The sequence below is a fragment of the Anolis carolinensis genome, chromosome 5, assembly GCF_035594765.1.
Source record: "Anolis carolinensis isolate JA03-04 chromosome 5, rAnoCar3.1.pri, whole genome shotgun sequence".
Classification (NCBI taxonomy): Eukaryota; Metazoa; Chordata; class Lepidosauria; order Squamata; family Dactyloidae; genus Anolis; species Anolis carolinensis.
Window position 1 is genome coordinate 5,093,270 of NC_085845.1, and position 13,907 is coordinate 5,107,176.

General features: G+C 37.8%; 1 protein-coding gene across 3 annotated transcripts in view; it reads left to right on the forward strand.

Annotated features, from left to right (window-relative positions):
* The window catches only part of LOC100563893 (uncharacterized), a 50,493-nt gene extending 37,214 nt beyond the window's left edge, over nt 1-13,279 (forward strand). For all 3 annotated transcript variants that reach the window (XM_008123180.3, XM_008123181.3, XM_062981468.1), the window contains 3 exons: nt 2,788-3,028; nt 4,943-6,139; nt 10,824-13,279. In XM_008123180.3, coding sequence (XP_008121387.2) covers nt 2,788-3,028; nt 4,943-6,139; nt 10,824-11,011 — 1,626 coding nt within the window. In that variant the 3' untranslated portion in view covers nt 11,012-13,279. The remainder of the gene's footprint in view (nt 1-2,787; nt 3,029-4,942; nt 6,140-10,823) is intronic.
* The last annotated feature ends 628 nt before the right edge of the window (nt 13,280-13,907 follow it).

Below are 13,907 nucleotides of genomic sequence, written 5' to 3' on the forward strand. Positions count from 1 at the left end.
CCTGTGCGGAGGTGCTTTGGGAGCTGCTTGGAGTTTGTGTATGATGTAGAGAATAGAGGCTGAGATGGGGCATGAGAGCCACATTTTAACATTTGGAAAGATTGTTCAAACTCAGCCACATCCTGCACAAGGTTGTAGTCCTCATCAAGGACTTAGAGAGACGGATGGGTTAGTTGGCAGGGAAAGCCCTCCTCCCATTGGCCTCTCTGTCTGATTATCACGCTGTTCCCTCCTCCTGTCACATATCTTTTTCTGAGCACATGGCAAGCACTGAGTCCTACATTTTGTTCCTGTGAGCATGGAGAGACAAGATGTCTGCTGTGAGTTACCTAGTTAGATAGCTAGGACCAGTTAACTTTCCTATCTAAATATGTAGTTCTTTATACTTTTTAAACTTGACTCTGCTCCTGAATTGTTGAAGCTGAGCTGCTCTACTGCTGGCCTTAGAAGCTCCTGGTCAGCCGATCTGCTTCAATGGCTGTTGTTGCTGCTTTACTATTTTGGATTATTTTTTTTCCTTTTTGAAATTAAACCCCCAACAAAGATTTCACATTGAGGAAAGGGGCAAGCTTGTTTTCTGCTGTCACCACAACTGGAACATAATGGAGAAAATGATTCGAAATGCAGAAGAGATTTCTACCTAAACATTCAGAAAAACAACAAAATTCTGAATTTTTTTCCTGACCCTGGTTTGAAACTTTTAAATATGTGGCCATTACTTTAAAAAATAGTTGTTATACTCCAGAAAATTTGTTGTTTTTATGACTGCTACAAATTAGGTTGAATTGGTTGAGACTCTAAATTATTTATTTATTTATTTATTCATTCATTTCTATCCCGCTTTTCTTCCATGGGTGGGACTCAAAGCAGCATACAAAGTTTGAAACCAATACAAATACAATACTTACTCAACTAAACATCATACACAAATATAAAAATAACCCAATTTATAATATGCTATAGCAGGATGTCCCTCCTGCAAAAACAAAGATTTTGCAGTTTAATCAACTTTTCCCATGTTTTAATGATAGAATCAATTAGGAAATTACCTTTATAACCCAGGAACAAAACATGTGTTACATAGTGTAATAATCAATATTCCTGTTATCATTAATATTATCATTATTGTTATTGCTCCTATTAATAACTATTTTCATCCATATTATTTGCTTTTTGCAGGAGGGCTTTGCATATTATTGTCATCCAATGACATTTATAACCCAGGAACAAAAATAGTATTACATAGTGAATCATCAGTATTGTTATTAATATCAATATTATCATCATTAATTTAATTCTCAATATAATAATAATAATGTGCAGGATGAAGCTTTTATCTTGTAGTGGGAAGTCATGTTGCATATTATTAATATCAATATTATTATCATTAATTTAATTATTGATATAATAATAATAATGTGCAGGATGAAGCTTTTATCTTGTAGTGGGAAGTCATGTTGCATATTAATATCAATATTATTATCATTAATTTAATTATCGATAATAATAATAATAATAATAATATGTAGGATGAAGCTTTTATCTTGTAGTGGGAAGTCATGCTGCATATTATTAACATCAATATTATTATCATTAATTTAATTATTGATATAATAATAATGTGCAGGATGAAACTTATCTTGTAGTGGGAAGTCATGTTGCATATTAATATCAATATTATGATCATTAATTTAATTATCAATATAATAATAATAATAATATGTAGGATGAAGCTTTTATCTTGTAGTGGGAAGTCATGTTGCATATTATTAATATCAATATTATTATTAATTTAATTATCGATATAATAATAATATATAGGATGAAGCTTTTTTCTTATAGTGGGAAGTCATGTTACATATTATTAATATCAATATTATCATTAATTTAATTATTAATATTATAATAATGTGCAGGATGAAGCTTTTATGTTGTAGTGGGAAGTCTTGTTGCATATTATTAATATTATTATTATTAATTTAATTATCAATATAATAATAATGTGCAGGATGAAGCTTTTATCTTGTAGTGGGAAGTTATGTTGCATATTAATATCAATACAGTAGAGTATCACTTATCCAACATAAACGGGCCGGCAGAATGTTGGATAAGCGAATATGTTGGATAATAAGGAGACATTAAGGAAAAGCCTATTAAACATCAAATTACATTATGATTTTACAAATTAAGCACCAAAACATCATGTTAGACAACAAATTTGGCAGAAAAAGTAGTTCAATACGCAGTAATGCTATGTAGTAATTACTGTATTTACGAATTTAGCACCAAAATATCAAGATTTTTTTAAAAACATTGACTACAAAAATGCGTTGGCTAATCCAGAATGTTGGATAAGTGAGACTCTACTGTAATATCAATATTATTATTAATTTAATTATTGATATAATAATAATATATAGGATGAAGCTTTTTTCTTGTAGTGGGAAGTCATGTTGAATATTATTAATATCAATATTATTATCATTAATTTAATTATCAATATTATAATAATAATAATGTGCAGGATGAAGCTTTTATGTTTTGGTGGGAAGTCATGCTGCATAGTGTTATAAGAGCCATTCAGCAGTGAAATATGCTACTGCCTTGGAATCTCCTTCTCTGGTGTCTTTTTTAAGCGGTGGCTGGATGGTCATCTGTCAGGAGTGCTTTGATTGTGCCTTGCTAGCTGGCAGAATGGGGTTGGACTAGATGGCCTTTGGAGTCTCCTCCAACTCTAGGGAATTGTAGAACCTGAAGCTCTTATCACTTCTGTTTCCTTATCCATAGGATTCAAAACAATCGACGCCGAGGGATGTGATTGAGGCCAACTTCTACAGCGCCAGCCTGGCCCTTTGCTACCGCTTTGACGTCCTGGACCTTCACTACGCTGTCCGGTTCCTTGAGGACCACCACCACAGCGACGGGGTCCATTGGAGCAGCTGGGTCCACCGTTGCGTGACAAAATTGCTGCTGACCCACATGGCCGGAGCCTGGGGGGTCCAACTGGAGAGGCGGAGACCTCAACCCGGTGAGTGGATGGAGGGTGACGGGCAAATGGGTGGAAAGAGCAACGATAAAAGATTCTCCGCATCATAAAATCATAGAATAATAGAGTTGGAGGAGACCACATGGGCCATTCAGGAAGAGCACTATCAAAGCATCCTTGACAGATGGCCATCCTGTTAGCAGCTGTGTATAGCGGAACCAGCAGTGTCCAGTTAACACCATGTGCAAAAGACTCAGACCAGGCAGAGGAATTGAAAGAACAAAGAAACTTAACTTGTTGAGTTGAAGTTAGATAAAAAAAGTTCAGCAATCGTACAATGTCCTTGTAGTTGCATAGGATCAATAACTAATCAATAAGCATTCTATATACCCAGCATAGCATATTCAAAACAGCTACTTGACTGTAGCTAGAGAGCCTGTCTTTTCTGTGCTCTCCCTGCAAGCCCAGATTCCCAACTGACAAACCCAGCCATCTGCCATCAAACCGATACATTGTTTGAGGTATGGCTTGCCTCTGCAAAAGAGCTCCCTTTTGCAGAGATCTTTTTGCAGGCAACTTTGCAAGGATTTCTTTACACACACACACATAGCAATTTGGTGCAATACAACCAGCCTCTGTTTAAACATTTCCAAGGCAGGGAGTTCCACTGTTGAACAGCTCTGCTTATAGTCCAGAATCACAGACTCCTAGAGTTGGAAGAGACCTTATGGACCATCCAGTCCAACCCCCTGGCAAGAAGCAGGAAAAGCGTATTCAAAGCATCCCTGACAGATGGCCATCCGGCCTCCAAATAAGGAGCCTCCACCACACTCCAAGGCAGAGAGTTCCACTGCTGAACAGCTCTCACAGTGAGGAAGTTCTTCTTAATGTTCAGGTGGAATCTCCTTTCCTGTAGTTTGAAGCTATTATTCCGCGTCCTAGTCTCCAGGGCAGCAGAAAACAAGCTTGTTCCCTCCTCCCTATGACTTCCCCTCACATATTTGTACATGGCCATCATGTCTCCTCTCAGCCTTCTCTTCTGCAGGCTAAACATGCCCAGCTCTTTCAGCTGCTCCTCATAGGGCTTGTTCTCCAGACCCTTGATCCTTTTAATCACCCTCCTCTGGACACATTCCAGCTCAGAGTCAACATCTCCCTTCAATCGCAACAACAATAATAATAATAATAATAATAATAATAATAATAATAATAATAATAATAATAATTTATTTATTTATACCCCACCACCATCTCCCCTTGGGGACTCGGGGTGGCTCACAATGTACTGTAACAGTGCAAATACATTAACAGTGCAAAAGTAACAGTGCAAATACATTAACAATATACACAGTTTAAAACACAAGAAGATGATAAAACAGAAGTTAAAACAAAGGTTTACACAACAGTAATAATATCAAAGCAACACTGTGTGTTTAGAATTGCACACAATGTAATTTCAGGTGTGGTCTGACCAAGGCGGAATATGATATGGTCACTTGACTTCCCTGGATCTAGGCACTAGATTCCTATTTATGCAGGCCAGATTATTACAGTTTAATGATTTGTATGTCTAATCAGTCCCAATAAGAAAAATTCTGGTTTCTGTGGGATTTTACTCTTCCATGTCTCTATATATTTTTATCCAGAATAAATAAATAAATAAATAAATAAATAAATAAATAAATAAATAAATAAAGCTTTATTTATACCCCGCCACCATCTTCCCATGGAGACTCGGGGCGGCTTACATGGGGCAAAGGCCCGCACAACATTTGACGAAATAAACAACAATGTAAATACAGTTCCCAATATAAAAGATAAAAACAGTAATACAATGTAAAACAAGAATAAAACATTCCTTTGCCTTTGGACAGGTCAGCCACAAATGGTTGAAAAAGTCCCACTTATTTGGCTGCATTTCCAATTTTCTTTTTTTCTTGTCCTGACATTGAACAGGGCCGGAGAGGAATATGGACAGCGTGAACGCTCCCAGGCAGAAGATCTTGACCTCTACGCCCAAGGGCTATCCTCCTGCTCCGGTCCATCGTGGCAACCGTGGCCACTTCCACCCGGATACTATGAACTACAGTAATGGGTCTGTGAATGGCTATGGACAGTGGTGTCCCGGTCAGGAAGACCAATATGCAAACACTGGATACCGACAGGAGCCGCAGAGTCAATTTGACTGGCCCAACCCTGGCAACAATCCCAATTTCCAACGGAATGGCAACTACAATAATGGGCTTGTAGCAGGTTGGCAAGGAAATCAGGCCCACCCCAACTGGAACAGTCTTGGCGATGACTCTGGTTTCGGCCACAACAGCAGCTACGGCCATGAGTTTTTGGAAGAGCATCCATGCCCGCAGGGTCCTCAACGCCATCCCAATTGGACCAATTTTGGCAATGGCTCCGGTTCCAGCCTCAATGGAAGCTACGGCCATCAATTTGCAGAAGGGCCGGGTCTTCAACGGCATCCTGAGTGGCACAGTTCTGGCAACGGCTCCAGTTTAGGACACAACGACAGCTACGGCCATGAGTTTTTGGAAGAGCATCCATGCCCGCAGGGTCCTCAACGCCATCCCAATTGGACCAATTTTGGCAATGGCTCCGGTTCCAGCCTCAATGGAAGCTACGGCCATCAATTTGCAGAAGGGCCGGGTCCTCAACGGCATCCTGAGTGGCACAGTTCTGGCAACGGCTCCAGTTTAGGACACAACGACAGCTACGGTCATGGGTTTGATGGAGATCGTCCTTATCTTCAGGGTCATCAACGTCATCCTCATGATGGTTTCCACCACAATAACAGCTATGCCTTCACGGGAGAGCAGCATTATGATCCACAACCCCGTTGCAGTTGGCCCAGTCCCGGCAATGACTCCGGCTTCCCGCTCAACGGGAACTTCTTTTACAGATTCCTGAGCGAGCCTCCGTGCCGGAACGGACACCTCTTGCAACACCCCGGACAACTCAGACCCGGCAATGACCCCAGCTTCCAGGAGGATGTTGGCTTCCACGAAGAGAACCTGGGGGATTATGAACGCGATCACTTGCCCCATCGCAGACCTCTGCCCCAATTAGAGAATTACATCCCGCCAAATGGTTGGTGCCCAGAAGGCTATGGAGACCCACAGAGAGGACCACCCAACATGGCAGGTGGGTTCTTGCTGAAAAGGGTAAAGCATGTTTTGCAAAAGGTTACGTGATCTAGGGAAGGTGTCGGAGAAAGGTTTAGCAGGAAATGTGAGAAGCATAAGGCAGTGAAAATAATAATAATAATAATTATTATAACAACTACTGGGATCTGCACGCATCATCCGAAAATACATCACACAGTCCTAGACACTTGGGAAGTGTTCGACTTCTGATTTTGTGAAACGAAATCCAGCATATCTATCTTGTTTGCTGTGTCATAATAAAATAATAATAATAATAATAATAATAATAATAATAATAAATCACACAGTCCTAGACACTTGGGAAGTATTTGATTTGTGATTTTGTGAAACGAAATCCAGCATGTCTATCTTGTTTGCTATGTCATAATAAAATAATAATAATAATACATCACACAGTCCTAGACACTTGGGAAGTGTTCGACTTGTGATTTTGTGATACGAAATCCAGCATATCTATCTTGTTTGCTGTGTAATAATAATAATAATAATAATAATAATAATACATCACACAGTCCTAGACACTTGGGAAGTGTTCGACTTTTGATTTTGTGATACGAAACCCAGCATATCTATGTTGTTTGCTGTGTCATAATAATAATAATAATAATAATAATAATAATAATAATAATAATAACAATAATAATACATCACACAGTCCTAGACACTTGGGAAGTGTTCGACTTGTGATTTTATGATACGAAACCCAGCATATCTATGTTATTTGCTGTGTCATAATAATAATAATAATAATAATAATACATCACACAGTCCTAGACACTTGGGAAGTGTTCGACTTGTGATTTTGTGATACGAAACCCAGCATATCTATGTTGTTTGCTGTGTCATAATAATAATAATAATAATAATAATAATAATAATAATAATAATAATACATCACACAGTCCTGGACACTTGGGAAGTGTTCGACTTGTGATTTTGTGATACGAAACCCAGCATATCTATCTTGTTTGCTGTGTCATAATAATAATAATAATAATAATAATAATACATCACACAGTCCTAGACACTTGGGAAGTGTTCGACTTGTGATTTTGTGATACGAAACCCAGCATATCTATCTTGTTTGTTGTGTCATAATAATAAAATAATAATAATAATAATACATCACACAGTCCTAGACACTTGGGAAGTGTTCGACTTGTGATTTTGTGATACGAAACCCAGCATATCTATCTTGTTTGCTGTGTCATACAATAATAATAATAATAATAATACAGTAGAGTCTCACTTATCCAACATAAACGGGCCGGCAGAATGTTGGATAAGCGAATATGTTGGATAATAAGGAGACATTAAGGAAAAGCCTATTAAACATCAAATTACATTATGATTTTACAAATTAAGCACCAAAACATCATGTTATACAACAAATTTGACAGAAAAAGTAGTTCAATACGCAGTAATGCTATGTAGTAATTACTGTATTTACGAATTTAGCACCAAAATATCAAGATTTTTTTAAAACATTGACTACAAAAATGCGTTGGATAATCCAGAACGTTGGATAAGCGAGTGTTGGATAAGTGAGACTCTACTGTAATAATAATAATAATAATAATAATATATCACACAGTTCTAGACACTTGGGAAATGTTCGACTTGTGATTTTGTGATACGAAATCCAGCATATCTATCTTGTTTGCTGTGCCATAGTAAAATAATAATAATAATTTTATTTTTATACCCCACCTCCATCTCCCCAAGGGGGACTCGGGGCGGCTTACAAATACAAAATGAACATACAATAATATCAAATACCGAAAAGCAAGCAAATGAAAATTAAAAAGACATAAAATAAAGTCACAATCATTGGTAAAACACAAGTTAAAGCGAAGCGATAAAATCATGAAATGAACTGGGCAAACGTGCACTGAGTGAGACTTGTAAACATGAAGGAAGTCAAAAGTGCTATAAAAAAAACACACACACACACCAACCCAGTAAGCATAGAGAAAAACACTGTAACGACATATGAAACAGTTTCTGTTTTGAAAGTCTTGTTTCCTGTTTAATTGTGCGGTGTTTACTTTGAAAGTACAGTAGAGTCTCACTTATCCAACATAAACGAGCTGGCAGAACCTTGGATAAGCGAAAATAAGAAGGGATAATAAGAAGGGATTAAGGAAAAGCCTATTAAACATCAAATTAGGTTATGATTTAAAAAATTAAGCACCAAAACATCATGTTTTACAACATATCGACAGAAAAAGCAGTTCAGTACACGGTGACGTTATGTAGTAATTACTGTATTTATGAATTAAGCACCAAAACATCGCAATGTAGTGAAAACATTGACTAAAAACATTGGCTACTAACAAATTGAATAGAAATAAAGATAGAATTGCATAAAATGAATTTACAGTAGTAACATTGTTGGAAATTAAATCTATAAAAAGTTCGATCCTTGCTGCCTAGAGAAAAAGCTGTGGATCAGAGAGGGAGGCAAACTGCGTTGGATAATCCAGAATGTTGGATAAGTGAGACTCTACTGTAGTTGTTATACTCCAGAAACTTTGTTTTTTTTTTTTAGCTAGCACAAACTCTGTTGAATTGGTTGAGACTTTATGATGAGATATTCATTGAAAATCTATAGCAAAATGTGCTGCAGGATGTCCCGCAAAAACAAAGTGTGATATGCTGCCTGGGCATCTGGTGTGAAACCTTCTGGGAAAGTTTTCCAATAGAGGCTGGATGGCCATCTGTCAGGAGGGCTTAGATTGTGTGTTCCTGCATAGCAGAAGGAGGTTAGGTTAGGTTAATAAGGGTCACTTCCAACCCTTATTAAATTCTATCACGTGGTTATTGTTAATATTGCCTTCTCCTATTAGAGCACATCCTCTGAATATATCAAAACATGAGCAGATTTGGAAGCGGGAGTACAGTATAATAATCATCGTCGTCGTCATCATTATCCCAGGATTAATAATTCCAGGAATAAAAATAATAATGCAGGTTGAAGCCACTTTGAAAGCTCGATGCTGTGGGATCCCAGGAATATAATAATAATAATAATAATAATAATAATAATAATAATAATAATAATAATAGAGTTTGATTATTATTATTACTCTTATTATTGACACAACGACATTGTATGACACAGCAAACAAGATAGATATGCTGGATTTCGTATCACAAAATCACAAGTCGAACACTTCCCAAGCATATTATTATTATTTTATTTTATTATGACACAGCAAACAAGATAGATATGCTGGATTTCGTATCACAAAATCACAAGTCGAACACTTCCCAAGCATATTATTATTATTTTATTTCATTATGACACAGCAAACAAGATAGATATGCTGGATTTCGTATCACAAAATCACAAGTCGAACACTTCCCAAGTGTCTAGGACCGTGTGATGTATTTTTGGATGATGCATGCAGATCCCAGTCGGGTGGCCTTTTGCAGTTGGCAGATCGTAATTTTGTCAATGTCTGTTGTTTTCAAATGCCAGCTGAGAGCTTTTGGCACGGCACCCAATGTTGTTGTTATTATTATTATTATTATTTATAATATTTATTTATTTATTTATTTATTTATTTATTTGTATTTCTATCCTGCTTCTTATCTTCCAAAGGAGACTCTTTGGCTGTTCAGATAAAGCTCTTTATAGGTGAAAATAGCATTTTGAATTATTGTGCTCGGAAATAACAAACTAGCCGCCGGCTGGGCTGCTCCTTTGAGAGAGTTGTGTGTTCCCTGGAGTCAGCTAAAATGAACAGCCTGACTGCAACTCTTTCTACTGGTTAAAGTTTCCAAACATTTTTCAAAGAGTGTTACAAGACAGTGGGGAATTTTTTTATTATTATTATTATTATTATTATTATTATTATTATTATTATTATTATATCCCCTACCCCATGGATTCCAAAATCCATGGATGCTCAAATCCCATTGTGTTCAGTGGTGTAGTAAAATAGCCTTCCTTATATAAAATGGCAGCATCCAGGTTTGCTTTTTGGATTTTTAAAAAAATATTTCAAGCCGTGGATGGATAAATATGTGGATGGAAAACCAGTGGATAGGGAGCCCTGACTGTGATTCAAATGGGATGGAGTTTATTATATACAGGCAGTCATAAAATCCTTACTCCCTCCTCCCTATGACTTCCCCTCACTTCTTGATACGTTGTCTTCATCATGTCTCCTCTCAGCCTTCTTAAAAAATCACATTGGTTTTTTTAGCTGCCGCATCACATTGTTGGCTCATGTTTAACTTGTTGTCCACAGGTTCCCAAGTTACGACCAAGGAAGGTTGTGTAGGTTTGTTCTAAAGTTGAAACAGGTACATTTTTGTATGTAAGTTTGTATGTAAGTTGAAACAGGTACATTTTTAAGTGTAACTCCAGGCTATACATACATACATAAATGGGTTTGTACCAGGCATGGGCCAACTTGGGCCCTCCAGGTGTTTTGGACTCCAACTCCCACCATTCCTAACAGCCTACCGGCTGTTAGGAATGGTGGGAGTTGAAGTCCAAAACACCTGGAGGGCCCAAGTTGGCCCATGCCTGGTTCTATATGATAGGGATGTTCCACCATAAGCACATCATCTGACTCCAGCTTCCACACAGATCTTAACCTATAGATTTTCTTGCATTTCTGACCCTTTTCTCTCTTGCTTCCCCACAGAAATGCATCAAAGCTTCCTTCCTCCTCCTCCTCCTCTTCCTCCTCCTGGACCTTTTTTGTCACCATACGGGTCTCCCCGGGAACCCCGGAAACGGTTCCTTGTTAATTGCCAACCGTCCCAGAAGAACGTCCCCAACAAGAAGCACCGGAAAGGCTCCAGAAAGACCCGAGGTTCAAGAAAATCTTAATGGAGAATTCCCCACTTCTCATTAGCCGTGACTTTGATGGCTTTCAATGTTTACACCCCTGAATATCGGGGAGAAAAACCCTGAACACGAACCTTGACCTGCAGCTGGATTTGCAGGACGTGCCGTTGTTGATGGGACCACGCTTTGGGTTTGGAGCCCAACTCTTTGGGGGTCCTTATGTTTCCCGGGTTTAGGAACCAAGGAAGGGACTCCCATCTGGTTTCCTACAAAAACTCCTTTTTGAAAAATAATATTTGGGGCAAAAAGGTCTCCTATAATCCCAGATTTTAGGAGAATGCTCCAACTCATGGTCAGATCCTGTTGCAAATAATTTATGTAAGATTCCCACGACTGCAAAACCCATATCCATGGTTTTTTGAATCCACAGTTTGGTGGAAAATGGCCTTTTTAGGACTTTGCTCAGTTCTCCATAAATTCTGTTACATTTCCCACATAAATTGCCCTGGGGGACCTAACAAATTCCCTATAAAACAGATGCCTATACACTGCCATATAATCCAAATTATCAAAGCAGACAATCCACATAATCTGCTTTGAACTGAATTATATGCAATGTAGACTCAGATGCTTTCTACACTGCCATATAATCCAGATTATCAAAGCAGATCATCCACATTATCTGCTTTGAACTTAATTATATGAGGGTCTTTCTACACTGCCATATAAAATCCAGATTATCAAAGTAGATCATCTACATTATCTGCTTTGAACTGAATTATATGAGGGTCTTTCTACACTGCCATATAAAATCCAGATTATCAAAGTAGATCATCTACATTATCTGCTTTGAACTGAATTATATGAGGGTCTTTCTACACTGCCATATAAAATCCAGATTATGAAATTAGATCATCCACATTATCTGCTTTGAACTGGATTACATGAGGGCCCTTCTACATTGCAATATAAAATCCAGATTATCCGCTTTGAGCTGGATTATATAGCAGCGTAGACTCATATAATCCAGTTTAATGTGGGTTATCTGCTTTGATAATCTGGATTATATGGCAGTGTAGAAGGCACCTGAGTCTACACTGTCATATAATCCAGTTCAGAGCAGATAATCTGGATTTTATAAGGCAGTGTAGATGTAGATGGGCCCTAAATCTCTAGTAGATCTTCTAGGGCAGTGTTTCTCAACATGGGGGTTGCCAAAAACCATTAAAAAACATATTTCTGATGGTCTTGGGAATCTGTTTGGCAGAGAAGGCTGGATGTAGGTGAACTACAACTCCCAAACACAAGGTCAATGCCCACCAAACCCTTCCAGTATTTTCTGTCAGTCATGGGAGTTCTGTGTGCAAAATTTGGTTCAATTTCATCATTGGTGGAGTTCAGAATGCTCATTGATTGCAGGTGAACTATAAATCCCATCAACTACAACTCACAAATGACAAAATCAATCCCCGCTGAACCTCACCAGTATTCAAATTTGGGTGTATTGGGTATTTGTGCCAAATTTGGCCCAGTGAATAAAAATACATTCTGCATATCAGATATTTACATTACCATTCATAACAGGAGCAAAATTTCAGTTATGAAGTACAGTAGAGTCTCGCTTATCCAACATAAGCGGATCCGCAAAATGTTGGATAAGCAAAAATGCTGGATAATAAGGATTAAGGAAAAGCTTATTAAACGTCAAATTACATAATGATTTTGCAAATTAAGCAACAAAATATGTTTTACAACAGAAAAAGAGGTTCTATATATGATAACGTTATGTAATAATTACTGTATTTACGAATTTAGCACCCAAACTTTGCAATGTATTGAAAATCTGACTACAAAAACATTGACTACTAAATGGCAAACTGCGTTGGATAATACAGAACGTTGGATAAGTGAAGGTTGGATAAGCGAGACTCTACTGCAAGCCTTCAAAGCAATAGTTGTGCCTTGATTTTCTAGCCAAGGATTATTTTCTGTAATTCTTTGTACCAGGTGGCATTTCTGAGAAGAGCTATTTACCAAAATAAAAACTACTGTCTGTTTCCTTTCCTTGGGCGAAAAAACTCTCCCAAGTTAAGTATTATTAAAAGAGAAACAGCAAGGGATTTGAGTCCCAGGGAATAATATTAATATTTTCTGCTGTATTTTTCAAGGTGTGCCTTTGAGGTTCCTCTTTCTGACCATTGTTACCTGTGGCTTTTTTATATGAATGTATTAACAAGCGATGTTTTTGCACTACGAGTCTTCTTCAAGGTTGGAAATAAATGGTCCCAATACATAGATGCCTACATGAAATGGCTGTTTTGGTAATTAATTAACTAAGGTCCGATTATATTTTGAAACTCAATGCAGGAAACGCTAGATTTCTTTCATAAAACCACAAAGGGAGACACTAAAACCATGGCAATTCGGGTGCATCTAAACCAGAACGAATGCAGTTCGGCACCACTTGGCTCAAAAGCAATGAGATTATTGGAGTTGCTGTTTGGCAAGATATTTATCCTTCTTCAAGCAACTGCAACTCCCGAATCTTATAACATTGAGCCATGGTAACTAAACTGGTGTCAAACTGCATTAATTCTACAGTGTAGACACACCCATTGCCTCAAAATCGGTGTTATGGGCACAGAACCCCCATGAAAGTGAAACATTTTAAAAGGTCATAATTTATAACTTGAGCAAACAACTCTCCGTGGATTTCTAGGTCTTCCCTGTGACTCTTGTTTATACGTTGGTGATAATAGAAAACTTAAAGCTGGATCTGCCTTCTATATAATCCAGTTCCAGAATGCAAATAAACTCCCATCAAACTGGATTATAGGACAGTATAGACTCATGTAAGGTAAAGGTAAAGACTTTCCCCTGACGTTAAGTCTAGTGTCCGACTCTGGGGTTGGTGCTCACCTCCATTTCTAAGCCAAAG